We start from the raw sequence: 14,398 nt of genomic DNA, 5'->3' as shown, positions 1-14,398 counted from the left end.
TGATGATGAATGTATACAATTGAGGTATTCAGGATATGCTGAGATAGCAAACATAGATGTCTTATCTGAAGTCAGTTGATTAGTCTAGGGAGAAGTAAAAGTTTAAAACTCTAGAATCATTTTCCACGACAGGAAAATATTTAGTTTATAAATAATTTGCAATACAATGTAAACCTGAGGTCATTACTACACATAAAGGATATTTGAACAGTACAACAATGATAATAATTGATAAATCAACAGAAAAAAATCTTACCAAATTCTTTAGGGACAGTTATTGAATAATGGCAAGTCTGTCCAGCAGTGTAATTATGAGGATAATTTGGTGATAAAACCACTCCATCTGATCCAGTATACTGACCTCCACATGGTGCTGGAAACAAACACAGTGAAACATGTTATATTAATTAGAACTGTCTATATTAGTTAAGTCTGGGAAAAAAAAAAAATCTAAAGATCACAAAATGACTCTTGTTTTGTTTTTGTTTGGTTTACCTGTACTGAAATAACTAGAGGTTCTTTCTCAGGATAAAATTAGAATGCATGCAAGTTGTACTTGACTACAAGTATTCACGTAGGATTGGAAATATATGTTAAACCAGGTCAGGAAAATATATAGTATTCTGTGTATATACATAGTATTCTATGTATTCCTCTGAGCCATTTTTAATGCTGACACTAGCCTACACAGAATGCCAAAAGTTCTGCTTTGTGAAAGTATGCTTGAATTGCTTTATTTCCATATCTTCCTAGATGATTATGAAAAGTGCACATAGATTACATATATTAAAAAAAAAGAAAAAAAAAGAAAAAAACTTTGGCTCCATATGTATGTATAAAAAACACAGCAGGAAGGTAAGAGAAACTTTTTAGATCTACAGAGGTTAGAAGACATATTTAAGAATAGTGGTGCTGAATTCCCCAAGACAAAGCAAGATTTATATGAGAAGTAGTTCTGCCTGTATCACGAGAAAAACAGTGAACAGTGTATGCATGGCACGTTCCTCCATGTACAGACTGTAAATGGTAGAGTAAGGGACAATGGAGTGGATATTTTTAAGTTCAAATATCTCCTTGTGTTGGATGTTGGATATTGAGTAAATCGATTTCTATATACTGAAAAAAAAAGTATTGCTGTCCCTCTTCTCACATTTAGGAAAAGCCTTGCTTCCTATCAAAATCTTCATTAAAATATGTCTTGTATTAAATTAGTTACATGCAATTTATTGTATCTTTTTATTGTGAGAAATTATTTAATAAAAAACTGGTTTTCACTAGCATAACAGATTGTTGTAAGAAGTTATCTTGCCCAAGAAACCAATAAAAAAATATTTTATAAATAAATAAATGGATAAATAAGGTTATTAAAAAATAGCATAGTCACATTAATTTGCTTTTAAGCAAGGAAAATATCATTCCACTATAAGGAACAAACTAAATCAATGTTACCCTGCTGTGGGAATCTTGCATACAGCAGAGTACAATTGAACAATTTCCTGGAAACTAAATCAGAGGAGGACCTGTGGTCCAGCTGGGCAACAAGGTCATTGATGTGGGGCTGTGAAAGTGCCCTGTTACCAACTCCTGGCTCTGCAAACCTGGCTCACATGCTCATGTGGAGCTCTGCCTGGTGTGTGAGCCTGTGCTTTGGGCAGCCTTGGCTCTTAGTCCTTATTAAGCAGACCTGTTCTTCTCCTGACAGGTCTTTAAAGCCATGCTTGAAATATCTGCACAAGTTTGACTTCCTTATACAAAAAGGCAGCAATTAATACTACAAATCCATGTCCTCTCTTAGCTTCTTATATGAATTATTTAAAAATCCAATGTAATGATAGAAGATGAGAAGTTTGATCTAACAGTTGGTAGAATAGGATTATGTGGCTGAGGTGAAAGTCAGATATTATAAGGAACTAGTTCATGGCATGAATTTAAAATCTTCATTTTTCTTCTTGCTTTGAGGATATCAGAAATTATGCCACAAAGTCTGATTACCACATGAAATTCTCAAGTCATGATAATTCCATTGCAATGAAAGTGTATCACACTTAATTTAGAACAAACTTCAAATTTATGGAGTTATAGAAATGTTTTCTTCTAAGTTGTATTTTTCTACAATTAAAAATCTAAAATTTTGCAGATTATTTTTCAACATAGATAAATTAGTACTTTATAGACTTTATTAACTAATAAATGTTCCTTCTTTTTCATTTGTTAAAATTGTTCCATATACATATATATTTATACGCAACACAAACACTGAAACAAAGAATAGATAAATTAGTTAGCCACAGTTCTGAGATGTCCTTTTAATTTACTGGCTCAGTAACTATAATTCTTATTTCAAGGTGACAATTAATGCAGTATTGAGATGGTTGTGATAGATGTTCTAAATAATACTGGGTATCTAAAGAATCTTACATATCACATTCAATTATATAAACATTTGTTGATTCCAGAGTTTAAGGTCATTTTTAAATACTTAATACATTGTTGACTAAACTGTAGTCCAATACTCATATTAATTCTTATTTTTTAACTCCTTTTTTTACACATGATGTATGTGTAGAAATAGTGTAAATAGCCTCAGGGACTGAGAAATTGAATTCAGTAGATGGGCAAAGAAAATGGTAAGCAAATAGTACATACCATTACAAGATGGCAAGGCTCTGTTCCAAGCTGGTTTTCCATCTGCACCAATTACACATGTTATAGTTGAAGGTTCAATAATCTTATATCCAGAATCACACTGGTAAGTAATAGCTGAACCAAGCTTAAAGTCCGTCCCAATTCTTGTACCATTCATGATGTTTCCAGGATCAAAACAAGCTTCCCGTGGTTTTTCTGTTAAAATGAATTGCAGTAAATCTATGTACACTTTCAATTAAAAACAAACAAACACACAGGAAAAAAAACCCAACTATTATCAGTGGGTTTTTTTTCAGTCAGTTCAAATTATTCATCAACTTAATAGTATATTATTCTTGTTGACTCATGGATCGTGGATGTTTGCTTAAGATTGATTATCTGGAAGAGGAAATTATAATGAAGCTGAATGAGTCCAGTAAAGTTTTTAGAAGAAAAAAATTACCAGTTCTAGAATTCACCACCTCTATACATCTGTTGGTGACAAAAGGGAGACAAGGGAAAATGTAGGTCCTCTCCAGAAAGAAATGGGAGATCTATTTACCCAGGACATGGAAAATGTCAACAAGGGCAGGTAGTGATAGGAAAAGGGAGAGTGGCTTCAAACCGAAAAAGGGTAGGTTTAGATTAGATACACACCATGAGGGTGGCAAAGCACTGGAACAAGCTGCCCAGAGTTTTGGCTGTCCCCTCCCCGGAAGTGTCCAAGGCCAGGTTGGATGGGGCTTTGAGCAACCCAGTTTAGAGGAAGGTGTCCCTACCATGTCAGGGGGGTTTGAACTAGATGATCTATAAGTCTCTCCCAACTCAAAGTGTTCTATAATTTTGCATATTTTATATAAAATACTGAATAATATACATATGAAAAATATTAAATAGGCAAAAACATACTGTCCATTAAGTACAATTGAGTCCATTGAGATAACATTTTAAATACAGTATCTGTTCTTGTATCTTTTATTTTATCACATTGTAATTTCAATTAATTTTCAGTTGCATAGAGGAACTCATATCACATGATGTTGAGAACAAAAAATAGACACACAGTGAAAATGTGTATGCACATTTTCAATCGTCATCTTTATCTCTTTATCTCCTTCTGCTCAACATCTCATTTTCTTTCCTTGCAGGCCTTGCAGACTTCCTGGAACAAATTATTTTCCCATTTTTTTGATATTTTGTTTAGACAGGGACAAATAGTCTAAGATTTTATTTACAGCAATATGACAATTATTTTGGGAAGAAGAACCTTGAGCATATGGAAAATAATGTGTGATGCTGGATGAGAGATGAAGACTGAATATAAAAATGATTTTATAGTTCTCTTTCACTCCTTCCTCTTTTATAGGTATATTTTTTCTGTATTTCTTAGATCTTTTTGTCCTTCATTTTTAACATATACAATAATGTAGTTTGCTTCAATTGTCAAGAATAAGAAGCTGAGGCAGCACTTCTGCTGAAATATGAGCAAAGATTATAATCAAGACGCAGACAACATCTGTGACTGGAAAAAAATCCAGCACCTTCAGTGATGGCCTGGCTTTAATAAACACCATAACCCAGTCTCTGTCTAGTAAGAGGCACCCCCTCCAGAAAAAAAGAAAAAGTAAGTAATATCCAGTAGTATTAATTCAAAAATACATTTGTAGATTCAAATCAATGTGGAAAAGAAAATGTAACGGTATGTATTGATGAAAAAGAAGAAGCAGACAGGTGGTCTTCTTGGGTAGTAAAATTTCACTATTATCAAACTTTTTTCCAAATGTTACTTTTGATGTGCACCTTCTACCCTTTTTTTTTTTTTTTTTTTTTTTTTGGAAGATGAAAATGTGCATTAAGTGCTGTGAAAGCAATTTAATGAAATAGGATTTCTCTGTTCCTTCACATATTAACAGAAAACAGTTTTTAACACATACATTTATGCGTAAAGGTATTTGGCAGTTCAGTTATGTGTATATACAGAAGTAAACAGATTTGAATCTCCATAATTACTAAGTAACATTTTTTCCTTTTATTTAGACTATATTGGGAACAGTACCTTTATAGTCAATGGCAAATCCTGACATTCCAACAGAAGCATCACTACGAAAAGCCAGAAACAGACTGTTACCACTGCTCTCTATTCTTTCAGGAGCCTGTGAGCCTTGAAAACTGCCAATTAGAGGACTGTTGGAATCTTCTCCTTCATAAATATGTAGAAAATCATAACTGGGTTCCATATTGAAACTGAAAATAAAGGGGAAAAAATTAAGTCTTCGGGGTTTTAATGAGTTAAACATTACTGTGACTGTAGTTGCTAATTTTCTGCCTAGCATATTTTCTTCCCCAGAAATAAATGTATTTTTAAATATGGTTCACAGTAAAAATTCACTGTGGAGTTCTTTTTATCATTGATATTAACACATTCATCTTTCCAAAAGCCATTATGAATATCCTCCCACCTACCTTAAACACTTTTTTCAAGATCACGGAATCATGATTCAGAAAGGTTGCCTCTTACCAGAGGACCAGAGGAATGATCCAGAAAAGTAGCTTGAATTAAATGTCCAGCTTTTAGTTGGCTAAACTGGATGATGCTAAATCCACCCATTACAAACGTTTATCATTTTAGAAACTAGATACATTCATATGGATAGACCATTATCTTGGAACTTGTCTTTGTTCTTACCCAGATGATATCAGACATGATAAACTAATGTGAATTAATGTTAGTTCTCACTAAACCATCTCTTTTTTTTTTTTTCTATATTTGATGATATTTATATGTTTTTCAAAGTAATTATGAAGATAATATGAATAGAATGTCTTTTCAGAGGAATTTGTGACGGGTTCAGAGGCAACACAAAGATAAATCTCAGGCAGTTCTATGAGAAATGCATACAGAGGAACACTGAAGAAAATATAAGAAAATTAAAACTACATTAAATTAAAATATGTTAAAAAGGGCAAGCAAAGACTCAGGTGAAAAGATTTTTTTTCCTGTTTATCATTGTAGAACAAAATAATTAAATATTTATCTTTTCCCCAAGTGTGATGATCAGAATTTTTCTTTCTACTATATCAATATATCAGTTAGTACTGTTAGATGTAAAATTTTCCAAATTGTGTAAGATAAAAGGTGTAATATCTTTAGCTAAGCAATCAGCAGGAAACAGTTTCATAATGCCAAATGGAAACATTATATAAACATATAATGAATAATATTTTATGCCCTATTTTCAAGAAGTAAGAGAAGCCAGAAAAATACTAATTTTAGTTGAGAATTTTAGAATTGATAAAAGGAATAGAAACCTAAAGACCAAAACCAAGGAAAATCAAATTGTACATAGCAATGGTTTTCAATCTCTCTGTAGGAAACACACATTTGACAAAATATAATGCATCTCCCTATTCTCATTCCATGTTCACATCCTGTGCAGACACTGCTGCCTTCTCAAATCCAGTACCTTGAGAATAGCACAGGTCTAGTTGTAGCATACGGCCCAAGAATGAGAAAGGTTAGGTGAAATGACCAGAAAACAGTGTGTTAAGAAAGTAGGTTTTGCAGATGTCAAAGAAACATTATTCCTTCTGCTCTCTATCATCTTCCAAAGATTTTGGGAGTCTGGGGAGGTCCCTACTCTCTGGAAGGTGGCCAATGTTACTGCAATTTACAAGAAGGCTGTGAGATAAGAACCACAGAACTCCAGGCCTGTCTAACCTCAGCTACCGAAAAATGTGTGTATTACTGGACTACAACCATTTAGAAAACTTATTAGAAAATTCCATTCTATTTCTCGTATTGTACTCCCTACAATAATACAAACAAATCTGAATGCTGTGTACCTGTAAGTTTCCTTCATCTTACTTGAAATGGAGCATTTGAGTTGATTATTTAGGCAGTCCACAGAAATATGCTGCTAACTCAGCCTATCATGTGATATCTTCAAGGGTGTAATTAGGGGAGAACTATTCTCATCCATTAATGCAATTTTATGGAATACCAGAATAACAGAATTACTGTATTTTTTATTATGTAATATCAAGTACATTTGGATTCTGTTCTTTAATTTTGTGTCTATCAATAGTTTTTAGAAAATAAACTGCAGTCCATAGTTAAAGAAACTGGATGGGGTTTTTTGTTGTTGTTTGATGCTGTTTGGTTGCTGTTGTTTTTGTTTATGCATGTATTTATTTATTTATTTATTTATTTATTTATTTAAAGAAAGAGTACAAATATTATACAGCAAAAATCTCAACATGCCACCATATCTTCCTAAAAGAATCACAACTTATCAACATTCCACTGAAGTCAACAGCAATGTTACCATTCCCAGCTTGAAAATCACATTTAAAACACAGTATCAATAAAATGGAAAAAAAATGGAAAAAAAATTGCATTTGTATCCATAAATATAGCAGGAAAAATGATTATATAGGACTGATTCAACTAGAAATGACAAACAGAATGCATGAATATAACTATATCCCTGAACTTTAACTTTTAAAAATCTATGCAATACATATAGGTTGATTATGGAACAGAAAGGAAATAATTAAAACTATGATACATTATCTCACTGTTTTTTATTTCTTGACTAAGTAGAACAATATTTTTTCTGATCCATGCACTTTTAGCAAATTATATTTAGGCTGTATTTCTAAAAACCATGAAGAACTGACAGAGAGAATTTCCACTATACTTTAAGTCTTGACTCTTAGTTACAATAACATAAATCAAGCATTTCTACAAATTAATATGGTCTTTCAAGGATTTTTATTTGGTTTGTCACAGAAAGTTTTGTTCTTTAGGAATATATTGGATAGCAAACGTACAATATAGCTATATATATTTTTTAACATTATTTGGAATCAATGATATAGCACATATTAGATATATGCTCCAAGATGTAGCCAGAGAATTTAATTAGATGCTTTTAGAAATTACAAATATTGCCATTTTTAGATTTGACATTCAAAACTCTTTAAAACAGAGGAATTAATTGAGAAATGGTACCTTTTGAATATCAAGGCAATGACAAAGTCAGGGTTTACTTTTATTCTCCAGTCACATTCTTTCCCAGGGGGATAAGGCTGTGGATAGTTAGGCGATAAAATGACTCCCGCTGGGCCTGTCAGGTTTCCTCCACATGCAGCTGCCACAATGTAAAAAAAAAATAGGAATATGGTCACATGTTAAATTTGCAAGCACAGATTAGCTGTTAAGCAGGGGTAAAATGACACCTACATTTACCAAATTTAATAATATTTTTTAAAAACCAGAACTTTCCCACTTCCTTTTGGCAAAAATTTTTCTATTTTCCTTTTTAAAAAGTCACCTCTGTTCATATAGAAAATGGTACAGGAAGAAATATTTCTAAAGGAAAAAAAAAATGACGTTAAATAAGAAATCCCGTATATTTTTGGTATTACTTAATCCTGTCCCTATCATGCTGAAAATTTCTTATGTACTGGAATCCTTTAAGAACTGGGAAAGCTCAATAGGAACGCTCAGGTTGCAGTTTCTATTGACTATAGATGTTGATAGATGTTGCAGAAACCAGTTTGATTCCTTTAATAAAGACCACCCAAATCAAATATCAAATACATTCATATGACTACTGTGAATTGAACTTTTAAACAGATAAGGAATCCTACTCTCATAGGTGATAATCACATCTACAAAGTCTAACAGAAGTAAGCCTAACAAAAAAGTAAAGTATTTAAGAAAGGCTGCATCTGTGTTGCCAAGTCAACTAAACTAAGAGAAACACATATATAGTGCAAACCATTTGTTACCAAGAATCTGGAATTTACACTAAACATTTTAAAGACATTTCTTTTCGGGCCATTCCATTTTTAAGTCAGCATACTAAAGCAAGGACCTTATGAATATTTTAAAATTACATATAATGATTTTACAGAACTCTTAAGGTTTCTACTATTGTCATCTCTACACTAAAGATTACTTTAATCTTCTTTCCCCTTCAAAGTCACTTTGAGTATATAGAATAATAAGAGTAATTACGTATAAAATTTTTGCCCAGAGGTATTCTCTTTCTTTCTATCTTATTTCCTTCTTTCTTTTAAGTTTATTTTGTTGGGGTTTTATATTAGACTGTAAAGAAATATGGACTGATAATAATTGATATCTAAAGTATAAATATGAATTTTCTAGACTTAGATACCATATTAGATAATTTTAATTTTGTCTTTAGATATTCACTTTGTGAATGATCCCAAAATATTTAGTATGCATTTGCATATTGCTTTGTACCCTGCACATAAAGTATCCAGAAGACAGTATGCATATTATGTGCTTCTCCAATTCTGTTAATATGATATGGAATCAGAGAAACTATCCTCTATTTTCCTTGAATTCTTCACAGTATTTTTACTTCAGAGAAACAGAGACTGCAGTTGTTTAAGGATATGCTATTTTGAAAAGTGGCTCTCCAAAATGCTTTGTAGAAAGAAAAAGAATTATGTTTATTCCAGTGATATTGTGTCGAGGTTTTAGGATTTCTAAAGTAAGTCTTCATTTAATTATAAATCAGTAAGCAATGAAATAACAAGGATTTAAGCAATTACTATGCCTAGCAGGTAAATTTGCAGATGTTCTGCAAATCCTGGAAAACCTAGATGAATGACCTAAAAATACAATTCAGCAAAACTTCTAAACCTGTAATTATTGTCTACTGACAAGAACCTCACTGACACCTTTATACAATCTAGCACTATGGATCCAGCCTCTCCTGCTGCTGTTGGAATATATCTAATTTATTTCAACAATGTTGTTGCTTGGATCGCCTCCTCTGCATTTACTTTTCCCAATAAGAGCCTCTCTTCCAAGGTATTGCACAGGATGGGTATTTAATCTGTAAGATAACTTAATATCAAATATATATAAAATACATTTAATATATAAAAATATTTTCAGAATAAATAATGGATCACAGTTTATTTAATTAAACTATTAGGTAGAAGAACATTCTAATGAAACCATTTTAACAAGAATTTTTTTATCCAAATCACCACTTCTGCTTACTAATTTCTATTTGACTTTGTAATTTTAAAGCTTCTATGAAGATTTAAAAATAAAGCAAGAAAATCACACCCAAAAATACTGTTAATCAAGAGAACAAGACTGACATTGTCTGTAAGTACAAAATAACTGAGTTCTGCAGAGATCATCACTCCAGCATGAGCACCATATCCCCAGTAATTGAATGAGAAATCCGATCTATATTAGTCCTAAATAGAGACTAACATCTCATCTTAATACCTATGCATGTAGGGGGATCAGGTTGCCAGAAGAATCGGTTATTCAGTTGAACACACGTAATCTTAGCCTGCCCTTGCAGCTGATAGCCTGGGTCACACTGGAAGGTGGTGGTGTCTCCAGGTTCCCTGGTGTCTCCATATCTAGTGCCATTCTGTGGTGTCCCAGGATCATTACAAGTTGATGCAATGGAAGCTGCAAGGGAATTATGAAATAAAAAACCGTAAGGTATAGATACTCTGTGTAATTAAATGCAAAACATGTTCACATTAGCATTCCAACCAGAGACAGTATTATCTACTCTTCAAGTAATGCAGGAAGGCAGTTTGTTTCTTTACTTTTACAAAAATCTGCCCACTGAGATAAATCATGATTATGTTGACTTCTTGCCAGTATCTTTAGTATAAAATAGGGACTGATTTTATCCAGATAATACATCAAAAGAACCAGTAACTCCTTTTCTCACCTTAATATTCTGGTTATCAAAACAGATTTGATGCCTTTTGCACAATAGGGGATCATGTTGTAAATAATATTGTTTTATAGTCCTACTATCCTGCAGCATGTAAATGATCTTTATCCATCTGGCTAAATCAAACAGCCGTTTATGTAGCCATGAAATTTTCATTTCAGGGACAAGAAACAACTTTCTTAGAGATCATTTAAACTGAATCTTAGCAAAATATCTCACTTATGATCAGTCTTTGGTAGCTGGATATGGATTTTGCTTTCTAAAAGAATAAATTATTTAAAAAGCTATGTTGAACTAAGCAGAACATTCAGTACGGTATTACTTAAAGCAAATAATCACCCAGAAAGTGGACACACAAATCTACATCTACTATGAGTTTCTGGAAAATGCCAGGTCTCTTCTGGCTTTGTGTTCTCTTCTACTGGCTCCAGGTATTCAGACATCCTGAGCTGCAATAAACGCTGCAGTCTTCCAAAGGAAAGGAGGTCCATCTCTGGAGACTAATGTCCCTACCGAATTGGACTCTGTTTCCTACCAGTCCTTAACCAAACATATTTTTTGAAAACTGACTACAATTGTGAACAAAAACCAAAATAAGAACTCATAAATCCAGTTATGTCACAGTTCCCATTAATGGTACTCGTGTTCACCAGAATGCAACCCTCCTGATTATAATAATTCATTTTCTGAATTTACAGCTGCATCTACTTTTTCTGTCCACACCAAAAGAGGACACCACTATAAGAAACAGCAAGAGCAGCTAAACATTTGCGAACTTGAAACAACTACCATGTTTTACAACTGGAAAACATTTTGGTTTTTTTTTTTCCCTGTGTTTTAAATTTTCAGATGAGAGAAAGGTTGGGGGAAAAAAAAAAAAAAAAAAAAGAGTAAAATAAGAAATAATAATTTCAGACTCTTAGAGTGGTTTTATGCATGTTTTAGCAAACGGGTGGTCACAGATAAATCACAGAAATTGTAAAGCATCTTTATGGGAGAATCAATGGATTATTATTATTAACACACTTATAAACACAGAAACTTTGACATTTTATTATTCATTGTGTTTTGTTCTTGTTTCCATTTCAAAATAATAGATCTCATACTTTGGATCATTCCTATATGTAAATTAAGTAAAAGATATGATAGGTTTTTAACTGTGGTAGACTTTTTTCCACTAGGAATTAAAGTAATAGCTGTCACTACTAATGAATGCTGTGTAAGGATTCCCCAGGCACCACTCTGACAATTTATGTGACACCCCACAGTACTGCAGTGTACTAAGTATATTTGGCCACAAAGGAAGGAAAGCATGGACATGATCTCAGGGAAGATTTTCCTATTTGTCAGACAACAACAGCTCTGAACAATGGATTGCTCTAGTGCATATCTGTTAAAGACTTGCAGTTCTTCCAAATAAATGAGCACAATTCTATCTTTTTCATTAATTGTTGTCTTTTCTTAACATATCTCTGAATAGATTAATTTTCTTCTTAAAAGGTTATGCTATATAACATCTCAGCAAACGAAACTTCCCCATTTTAACTGTGTCAAGTATCCATCAATTAGAAATTGCCTTCTAATATTAATTTCACTGTTAATCTCCATTTCTCATATACAAAGTTCTAAATTTTAAAAATCATCCCATATATTTATTAAACACCAACATGTTCTTTACACTTTTGGTTTTGCAGCCTCAGAAGTTATTTTATGTATTTGAAACCAGCAACCTTTTTATTGTGACAAATACACTTGATCCTAATTAAATTGAACACCAAATATTTAAGCACTGATGTGTTATCTAGTAAAGTGAATATTTAGACAGACTGTCAACTTTTCAACTTGCCTCCTTTCCAGGTTGTTTTATTTCTCAAGACTCCCAAGAGATTTTGTAACTGCATGAAAATTACAAGTCTGATATTTCTTTGTTTGGTATTTTGCAAATATCTGAAGGGTATACAGGTCATATACATTTATAAGTAATCCAGAAAATAAAAATCATCAGATTTTGTCACTGCTCATCCATTATAACATTTAACAAGTAAAACATACACACTGTAAAGCTAGGAAAGTGAAAACTAAAATTTAGGCTCAAGGATGCAAAATCAAACTCAATGACATAGTTAGACTTTTAAAAAATTACAGAGAAAAATTAGAGTTCTAAAATGATATAGCCAGGAGATGAGATGTGAATGCCACTAAGCTGGAAAATAAGTAATTGCTGCTTCTCAGCTCTTGCATATGTGCTCTACGTCTTAAGCTTAGATGATACTCAGTGGGTTACTGTGTCATTCTCTGTACAGATGTCCCATCTCTTACTGTCTCACCTGCTCAGAGTGGAACAACCATCGTGCGCATTAAAGATGGAACTGAGAGGTGGGGTCCAGAAGAACAGACAACTGAGAAAACCACAGATTGCCAAGGAGTTGTCAGACCTCCATTTGTAGACAGCCACTGTGTTAAGCCTCTCTGATTCTAATTAAAAATCTTTCATAATCCTTTTTTTTTTTTTTTTTTTTTGGTATTTAGTCCTCAAATTATATTTCAAAGTTGATTTAAAATTTAACTGAAAATCAACAGGGGACTGCTTTTGAGAATATGATACTGTATTTGCATGTCCGCAGACTTGCGAGCAAAATGTTAGATTTTTTGCTAATTTATGTTTTACTCCTTTTTTTAAACATAATTTTTAGTTTGAATTCTCTTGTACCTCAAGGAAATAAAAACATAACCTTCATCCCTATAATATTCACTGTCTGTGGTAACAATCATGTAAGCCATCTGCTGTAGTGTTGTGCTACACCATTAGACACCATTCCGTTTCTATTCCACATGGTTATAAAAACAATGTAGTCTTTTGCAGGCTTTTAAGTTGCACAAGCTCCCTCTGTTTAGTTTATTATGTTTTCATCATAATAAGCTTGAAAAGGAATTTTACATATCAAAGCTGAGACATACATGGATTTGCAATGATTTCAGACTAACATTGTGAAACATCAAAGAATAATGTTTGTTCACCAAAAAGTAGCTCATATAACATGTGTAAAAGTACAGACTAAGTACTGTGCAAATTACCATCAAAAATAAATTTAAATGTCATTTATTGACCAAGAATGTAAAGAAAAAACAAACCCAAATGCCAACACAGCCTCTTTGTTAAATTCTGTTTAAAAAGCTCATAAGTTTAGAGATAACCACCAAAGTAACCTACAAGATTCATTTTTTGCTTAATTCCCCAGTAAACAAATGAAAAAATGCTACCCTCTATGAGGCTGAGGATGCCTTCCCCAGCCATGGATTAGATGATGGATAGGAGTGCAATGACAGTTTCATTACCATGTTTTCATCACCATGTTTTTGTGAGCATGAAATGCAACATTTATCAGACAGGAGAAGACACTGTGAAATTATTAAGTTACAGACTTGAAAAGGGTTGAGTTCTTGTGTCCTTTTATTTTTGTTATAACAAGGAATGTCTTAATGAATTTCATTTTTATTGAACTCAAAATTTATTTAGTTAGTAAGGCAGATACGTGATTATGCATTATGAATTGTAAATGTCTTTAAAAATATATTTTCGTGCTAGCCCCTTTTCCCAAAAATTTTAATTGTGAATCAATCTGGAACAATTGCATGATGAATTCTAGCAATGAAGATTCTGTCATGGAAATACTTATATTACTTAAATGTGGCAACTTAGGCCATTAGGCAAGCAATTAAAAGATACTTCAACAGTTAAGGAATAATTTTCAAGACAACCATACTCAGTTCAAGATAGGTGACAAGGTTACTGTGAAAGTTGCTGCAGACAAACAAATGATCAAATGGAATTGCAAAACTAGACAAAAGCAGAAATCATTGCTTAAACAGATTTGTCATATTAAGCTCAGTGCCTTTAGGAACAACCAAACAGCTGATAGTTAAACTTTTGCCAGAGGAAGTAAGTTGTCAACAGATGTGTCAACATCTGACAGAATAATTTCCAAATAATTGTAATTACAATGATGTAAGTTGCTTACTTG

General features: G+C 32.6%; 1 protein-coding gene across 1 annotated transcript in view; it reads right to left on the bottom strand.

Moving 5' to 3' along the window:
* The window catches only part of CSMD1 (CUB and Sushi multiple domains 1), a 950,789-nt gene that overhangs the window by 170,543 nt on the left and 765,848 nt on the right, over positions 1-14,398 (bottom strand). Inside the window, 5 exon segments of the mRNA XM_040059570.2 lie at positions 257-373; positions 2,647-2,841; positions 4,682-4,869; positions 7,640-7,778; positions 9,908-10,099. Of these exon segments, the coding sequence (XP_039915504.1) occupies positions 257-373; positions 2,647-2,841; positions 4,682-4,869; positions 7,640-7,778; positions 9,908-10,099 (831 nt within the window).

Source organism: Hirundo rustica, chromosome 3 (genome assembly GCF_015227805.2).
Source record: "Hirundo rustica isolate bHirRus1 chromosome 3, bHirRus1.pri.v3, whole genome shotgun sequence".
NCBI classification, from domain to species: Eukaryota; Metazoa; Chordata; class Aves; order Passeriformes; family Hirundinidae; genus Hirundo; species Hirundo rustica.
The sequence above is the reverse complement of the archived record's forward strand: the minus strand, read 5'-3'. Positions and strand labels throughout refer to the sequence as shown.